This window comes from Sinocyclocheilus rhinocerous, unplaced genomic scaffold (assembly GCF_001515625.1).
Source record: "Sinocyclocheilus rhinocerous isolate Xijiao unplaced genomic scaffold, SAMN03320098_v1.1 scaffold7644, whole genome shotgun sequence".
Lineage (NCBI taxonomy): Eukaryota > Metazoa > Chordata > Actinopteri > Cypriniformes > Cyprinidae > Sinocyclocheilus > Sinocyclocheilus rhinocerous.
The window spans coordinates 31,459-39,752 of NW_015637747.1; the positions used below are offsets into that span (position 1 = coordinate 31,459).

An 8,294-nucleotide genomic window follows, 5' to 3' on the forward strand; every position below is an offset into this window, starting at 1 on the left:
TATAATTGTGAGATTTGCAGATCGCACAGAAATCAATATGAAAATTCACAGTTTTTTTTTTTTTTTTGCAAAAAGAAAGACAGTGCACATATAGTATCTCACCTCATTGTAACTGTGCAGCCTAATTATGCCTGTTTCAACAACAACAAATTAAATTAAACACACAATAATTAGGTTAATTGGAACAAATCTAATCTTGTCAAATTAGCTGTATGCAATGCTTGCCATTTCGTCCTGCTTGTGTAGATTTCCTGTGGCGATAGTAAATCACAGCAGCAGCTGCAGCAGCCGTAAACAGCAGAACAACAACAACAACAACAACAGCATATATTCCTTCTTTAGCAGCTGAAGACACTATTGAATCTGGAACAGCTAAAGACAGACAAGCATTACTTCTAGAGATTGACTAATAATCAACTTTACCAATAGCTTTGACTGATATTTACACTTTTCTAGGTCACCAGTATGATATTGATTTATTTCATAAATCTGGTGGATTTTTGATGAACAGCAGGTAAAACCGCAACAAGAGACAGCAGCGTTTACAGGACAACTAACTAATATTATGCCTTCCTGTCATTACTAACAATAGACTTGAAAATGGTCAAATTCATAATGTAACAAAACTCAATGTGATAAGCATGTGAAGGTGACTGAGATGATCTCAGTTATATTTTAACACTGAACCAAAGCTCACTCTTTCTAACAGCCCACAATGAAATCATTCACTGGGTTGATTTACATATTTCAAACGGTTTTCTAAAACTGCAAAGTAAAGTGCATGGAATGACTAATGATACTCACCAGTGACAATAACGCTGAATATCTTGATGATACTGATTCTGTTGCTGCTGTTGATCTGTAGTTTATAAAGCCCAGAGTCTGTGATTGTGGTGTTTCTGACGGTCAGAGATCCAGTCTGATTAACATCCAGTCTGTCTCTGAATCTTCCATCAGGGTCTTCACACTGACCATCTGTACAGGTTTTATTGGGATCTCCTGTGATTTCAGCGATGAGAGTGTCATTAAAATACCATGTCATCAAATAATTCAGGTTAACTTCACCAGGATCTAAAGTAACAGATTCTCCCTCCTTCACTGACTTTCTCTTCATTTTATCTTGTTCAGGAGCATCTGAAACACAAACCAACAGCTGCTGGAGGATCTTTTTGAGGGGAACACACTACATGAGTGAACTGTGGAATCCTCTTTACTTTGTCTAAAAACCTAAATGTATCCTAAATTTAGCTAATAAGCATTTTTTTTATCAAATCCTCTGCACTTTGGATTTCTGATTAACTAAAAAAAATAAACTGAGTAACAGATGCATTTAAACAGACAATAATAGAACTTTCACCTTCATCAGAAGAAGACTAAATGATCAAATTAATAAATAATCAATGGAAAAGCAATGTTTTGAATCATACTGAAATAAAGATATATTTAAATATACAAATTCCACTTCAACAGTAAATGTGTTTTTGACAAAATTACCTGTATATGAACTAATATACAGATAAAGAGAAAACCAAAATGTCACAGCAACATTTTAATGTACATGACTTGTTTTTACACATAATGACTTACCATATACAGCAAGAATGGAGATCTTTTCACTGATGCTGTTGCTGCTGATGATACGTAGACGATAAAGTCCAGAGTCTGTGGTTCTGATGTCTCTGATGGTCAGAAATCCAGTCTGATGATCCAGCTTCAGTCTCTCTCTGAATCTCTCATCAGCATCTTCACACTGAACATCTGTACAGATATAACTGAGATCTCCAGTGATTTGAGCTATACGAGCATCATTAAAATACCATCTAATCTTTTCTTGTTGATTTGTTTTAACATCAGTGTGTAGAGTGACTGAATCTCCCTCCATCACAAATGCTGACTCTTCTTCTGTATTAATACTGAAAAAACCTGAAGAAGAAATGAACAGTTATTATAAGCCGAACAAAATGACACAACAGGAACATGCTGTGAAAAATGCCAAATGCTTCACCTTGAAAGTAGATGCGAGTTGACCCCCCCAAAGACATTTTTAGTTAAATAAAAGGAATAGATAAAAGGAATTCACATGTTCACAAGAGTACACAATACATGCATGTGGTGCTGCTGACACAGCCTTGTTTGCAAGCAGAGGAATGCACACATATGCATCTTGGTACTTTGGTGAACGTGTGTTGCAGACTGACATGGAAGAGAAGAAATTGTTTAATAAAGTCATTACTCGCTTCATAACATTATGGTTTAATCACTGATGTCACTATTTTATCCCTATTGATATGACTATTTTAACAATGTCCTTACTAACTTTCTGGGCCTTGGTAGTTGTGTTGATGTCTATGCAGGGACAGAAAGCTCTCTGATTTCATCAAAAATATCTTAATTTGTGTTCCGAAGATTAATGAAGGTCTTACGGGTTTGGATCGACATGAGGGAGAGTACTTGATGACAGAATTTTCATTTTTGGGGGAACTATCCCTTTAATTTAGACCAAAACACAAATGCAGCTCTTTATGAACCAAAACTAACTGCTAAGACTAAAAACAAATCAACTTTAAATCTTACTGAACTAAATTAAAGCAATAAGCCTGTTAGGACATGGTTTACAGTGATTTTAAAACAGCCAAGTGCGTCGCTAAGCACAACGCAGAGCCGAGTGCCTCAAACTTCACAGGGCTAATTGCTTTCATAAAATAATTACTTCATATACCTGGCAAGATGTCATAAAACAAGAATATTATAATTTCATAATTTAAATAATTTACATTTTGTATAGCAATATAGTTCAGGAATGTTTAGAAGAGAGGCTACCAAGCAACACAGATGCGCAGCAGCATAAACGTAATGACTCACCATGCACAGTAACAATGAAGATCTTTACACTGTCTCCGCTGTTTCTTATCGTCTTTAGTGTATAATCTCCAGAGTCTGTGGTTCTGGTGTCTTTGATGGTCAGAGATCCAGTCTGATGATCCAGCTTCAGTCTCTCTCTGAATCTCTCATCAGCATCTTCACACTGAACATCTGTACAGATATAACTGAGATCTCCAGTGATTTGAGCTATACGAGCATCATTAAAATACCATCTAATCTTTTCTTGTTGATTTGTTTTAACATCAGTGTGTAGAGTGACTGAATCTCCCTCCATCACAAATGCTGACTCTTCTTCTGTATTAATACTGAAAAAACCTGAAGAAGAAATGAACAGTTATTATAAGCCGAACAAAATGACACAACAGGAACATGCTGTGAAAAATGCCAAATGCTTCACCTTGAAAGTAGATGCGAGTTGACCCCCCCAAAGACATTTTTAGTTAAATAAAAGGAATAGATAAAAGGAATTCACATGTTCACAAGAGTACACAATACATGCATGTGGTGCTGCTGACACAGCCTTGTTTGCAAGCAGAGGAATGCACACATATGCATCTTGGTACTTTGGTGAACGTGTGTTGCAGACTGACATGGAAGAGAAGAAATTGTTTAATAAAGTCATTACTCGCTTCATAACATTATGGTTTAATCACTGATGTCACTATTTTATCCCTATTGATATGACTATTTTAACAATGTCCTTACTAACTTTCTGGGCCTTGGTAGTTGTGTTGATGTCTATGCAGGGACAGAAAGCTCTCTGATTTCATCAAAAATATCTTAATTTGTGTTCCGAAGATTAATGAAGGTCTTACGGGTTTGGATCGACATGAGGGAGAGTACTTGATGACAGAATTTTCATTTTTGGGGGAACTATCCCTTTAATTTAGACCAAAACACAAATGCAGCTCTTTATGAACCAAAACTAACTGCTAAGACTAAAAACAAATCAACTTTAAATCTTACTGAACTAAATTAAAGCAATAAGCCTGTTAGGACATGGTTTACAGTGATTTTAAAACAGCCAAGTGCGTCGCTAAGCACAACGCAGAGCCGAGTGCCTCAAACTTCACAGGGCTAATTGCTTTCATAAAATAATTACTTCATATACCTGGCAAGATGTCATAAAACAAGAATATTATAATTTCATAATTTAAATAATTTACATTTTGTATAGCAATATAGTTCAGGAATGTTTAGAAGAGAGGCTACCAAGCAACACAGATGCGCAGCAGCATAAACGTAATGACTCACCATGCACAGTAACAATGAAGATCTTTACACTGTCTCCGCTGTTTCTTATCGTCTTTAGTGTATAATCTCCAGAGTCTGTGGTTCTGGTGTCTTTGATGGTCAGAGATCCAGTCTGATGATCCAGCTTCAGTCTCTCTCTGAATCTCTCATCAGCATCTTCACACTGAACATCTGTACAGATATAACTGAGATCTCCAGTGATTTGAGCTATACGAGCATCATTAAAATACCATCTAATCTTTTCTTGTTGATTTGTTTTAACATCAGTGTGTAGAGTGACTGAATCTCCCTCCATCACAAATGCTGACTCTTCTTCTGTATTAATACTGAAAAAACCTGAAGAAGAAATGAACAGTTATTATAAGCCGAACAAAATGACACAACAGGAACATGCTGTGAAAAATGCCAAATGCTTCACCTTGAAAGTAGATGCGAGTTGACCCCCCCAAAGACATTTTTAGTTAAATAAAAGGAATAGATAAAAGGAATTCACATGTTCACAAGAGTACACAATACATGCATGTGGTGCTGCTGACACAGCCTTGTTTGCAAGCAGAGGAATGCACACATATGCATCTTGGTACTTTGGTGAACGTGTGTTGCAGACTGACATGGAAGAGAAGAAATTGTTTAATAAAGTCATTACTCGCTTCATAACATTATGGTTTAATCACTGATGTCACTATTTTATCCCTATTGATATGACTATTTTAACAATGTCCTTACTAACTTTCTGGGCCTTGGTAGTTGTGTTGATGTCTATGCAGGGACAGAAAGCTCTCTGATTTCATCAAAAATATCTTAATTTGTGTTCCGAAGATTAATGAAGGTCTTACGGGTTTGGATCGACATGAGGGAGAGTACTTGATGACAGAATTTTCATTTTTGGGGGAACTATCCCTTTAATTTAGACCAAAACACAAATGCAGCTCTTTATGAACCAAAACTAACTGCTAAGACTAAAAACAAATCAACTTTAAATCTTACTGAACTAAATTAAAGCAATAAGCCTGTTAGGACATGGTTTACAGTGATTTTAAAACAGCCAAGTGCGTCGCTAAGCACAACGCAGAGCCGAGTGCCTCAAACTTCACAGGGCTAATTGCTTTCATAAAATAATTACTTCATATACCTGGCAAGATGTCATAAAACAAGAATATTATAATTTCATAATTTAAATAATTTACATTTTGTATAGCAATATAGTTCAGGAATGTTTAGAAGAGAGGCTACCAAGCAACACAGATGCGCAGCAGCATAAACGTAATGACTCACCATGCACAGTAACAATGAAGATCTTTACACTGTCTCCGCTGTTTCTTATCGTCTTTAGTGTATAATCTCCAGAGTCTGTGGTTCTGGTGTCTTTGATGGTCAGAGATCCAGTCTGATGATCCAGCTTCAGTCTCTCTCTGAATCTCTCATCAGCATCTTCACACTGAACATCTGTACAGATATAACTGAGATCTCCAGTGATTTGAGCTATACGAGCATCATTAAAATACCATCTAATCTTTTCTTGTTGATTTGTTTTAACATCAGTGTGTAGAGTGACTGAATCTCCCTCCATCACAAATGCTGACTCTTCTTCTGTATTAATACTGAAAAAACCTGAAGAAGAAATGAACAGTTATTATAAGCCGAACAAAATGACACAACAGGAACATGCTGTGAAAAATGCCAAATGCTTCACCTTGAAAGTAGATGCGAGTTGACCCCCCCAAAGACATTTTTAGTTAAATAAAAGGAATAGATAAAAGGAATTCACATGTTCACAAGAGTACACAATACATGCATGTGGTGCTGCTGACACAGCCTTGTTTGCAAGCAGAGGAATGCACACATATGCATCTTGGTACTTTGGTGAACGTGTGTTGCAGACTGACATGGAAGAGAAGAAATTGTTTAATAAAGTCATTACTCGCTTCATAACATTATGGTTTAATCACTGATGTCACTATTTTATCCCTATTGATATGACTATTTTAACAATGTCCTTACTAACTTTCTGGGCCTTGGTAGTTGTGTTGATGTCTATGCAGGGACAGAAAGCTCTCTGATTTCATCAAAAATATCTTAATTTGTGTTCCGAAGATTAATGAAGGTCTTACGGGTTTGGATCGACATGAGGGAGAGTACTTGATGACAGAATTTTCATTTTTGGGGGAACTATCCCTTTAATTTAGACCAAAACACAAATGCAGCTCTTTATGAACCAAAACTAACTGCTAAGACTAAAAACAAATCAACTTTAAATCTTACTGAACTAAATTAAAGCAATAAGCCTGTTAGGACATGGTTTACAGTGATTTTAAAACAGCCAAGTGCGTCGCTAAGCACAACGCAGAGCCGAGTGCCTCAAACTTCACAGGGCTAATTGCTTTCATAAAATAATTACTTCATATACCTGGCAAGATGTCATAAAACAAGAATATTATAATTTCATAATTTAAATAATTTACATTTTGTATAGCAATATAGTTCAGGAATGTTTAGAAGAGAGGCTACCAAGCAACACAGATGCGCAGCAGCATAAACGTAATGACTCACCATGCACAGTAACAATGAAGATCTTTACACTGTCTCCGCTGTTTCTTATCGTCTTTAGTGTATAATCTCCAGAGTCTGTGGTTCTGGTGTCTTTGATGGTCAGAGATCCAGTCTGATGATCCAGCTTCAGTCTCTCTCTGAATCTCTCATCAGCATCTTCACACTGAACATCTGTACAGATATAACTGAGATCTCCAGTGATTTGAGCTATACGAGCATCATTAAAATACCATCTAATCTTTTCTTGTTGATTTGTTTTAACATCAGTGTGTAGAGTGACTGAATCTCCCTCCATCACAAATGCTGACTCTTCTTCTGTATTAATACTGAAAAAACCTGAAGAAGAAATGAACAGTTATTATAAGCCGAACAAAATGACACAACAGGAACATGCTGTGAAAAATGCCAAATGCTTCACCTTGAAAGTAGATGCGAGTTGACCCCCCCAAAGACATTTTTAGTTAAATATTCTTGTTGATTTGTTTTAACAACAGTGTGTAGAGTGACTGAATCTCCCTCCATCACAAATGCTGACTCTTCTTCTGTATTAATACTGAAAAAACCTGAAGAAGAAATGAACAGTTATTATAAGCCGAACAAAATGACACAACAGGAACATGCTGTGAAAAATGCCAAATGCTTCACCTTGAAAGTAGATGCGAGTTGACCCCCCCAAAGACATTTTTAGTTAAATAAAAGGAATAGATAAAAGGAATTCACATGTTCACAAGAGTACACAATACATGCATGTGGTGCTGCTGACACAGCCTTGTTTGCAAGCAGAGGAATGCACACATATGCATCTTGGTACTTTGGTGAACGTGTGTTGCAGACTGACATGGAAGAGAAGAAATTGTTTAATAAAGTCATTACTCGTAGCTTCATAACATTATGCTTTAATCACTGATGTCACTATTTTATCCCTATTGATATGACTATTTTAACAATGTCCTTACTAACTTTCTGGGCCTTGGTAGTTGTGTTGATGTCTATGCAGGGACAGAAAGCTCTCTGATTTCATCAAAAATATCTTAATTTGTGTTCCGAAGATTAATGAAGGTCTTACGGGTTTGGATCGACATGAGGGAGAGTACTTGATGACAGAATTTTCATTTTTGGGGGAACTATCCCTTTAATTTAGACCAAAACACAAATGCAGCTCTTTATGAACCAAAACTAACTGCTAAGACTAAAAACAAATCAACTTTAAATCTTACTGAACTAAATTAAAGCAATAAGCCTGTTAGGACATGGTTTACAGTGATTTTAAAACAGCCAAGTGCGTCGCTAAGCACAACGCAGAGCCGAGTGCCTCAAACTTCACAGGGCTAATTGCTTTCATAAAATAATTACTTCATATACCTGGCAAGATGTCATAAAACAAGAATATTATAATTTCATAATTTAAATAATTTACATTTTGTATAGCAATATAGTTCAGGAATGTTTAGAAGAGAGGCTACCAAGCAACACAGATGCGCAGCAGCATAAACGTAATGACTCACCATGCACAGTAACAATGAAGATCTTTACACTGTCTCCGCTGTTTCTTATCGTCTTTAGTTTATAAACTCCAGAGTCGGTGGTTCTGGTGTCTTTGATGGTCA

At 36.3% G+C, this 8,294-nt stretch overlaps 1 protein-coding gene across 1 annotated transcript in view; it reads right to left on the reverse strand.

Moving 5' to 3' along the window:
* LOC107749263 (muscle M-line assembly protein unc-89-like) overlaps nt 1–7,013 on the reverse strand; it is a 16,041-nt gene extending 9,028 nt beyond the window's left edge. Inside the window, exons 1-6 of the mRNA XM_016564355.1 lie at nt 6,688–7,013; nt 5,413–5,748; nt 4,138–4,473; nt 2,863–3,198; nt 1,588–1,923; nt 905–1,134 (exon numbers count right to left, since the gene is read on the reverse strand). Of these exons, the coding sequence (XP_016419841.1) occupies nt 905–1,134; nt 1,588–1,923; nt 2,863–3,198; nt 4,138–4,473; nt 5,413–5,748; nt 6,688–6,982 (1,869 nt within the window). The 5' untranslated portion in view covers nt 6,983–7,013. The remainder of the gene's footprint in view (nt 1–904; nt 1,135–1,587; nt 1,924–2,862; nt 3,199–4,137; nt 4,474–5,412; nt 5,749–6,687) is intronic.
* Between the last annotated feature and the right edge of the window lie 1,281 nt (nt 7,014–8,294).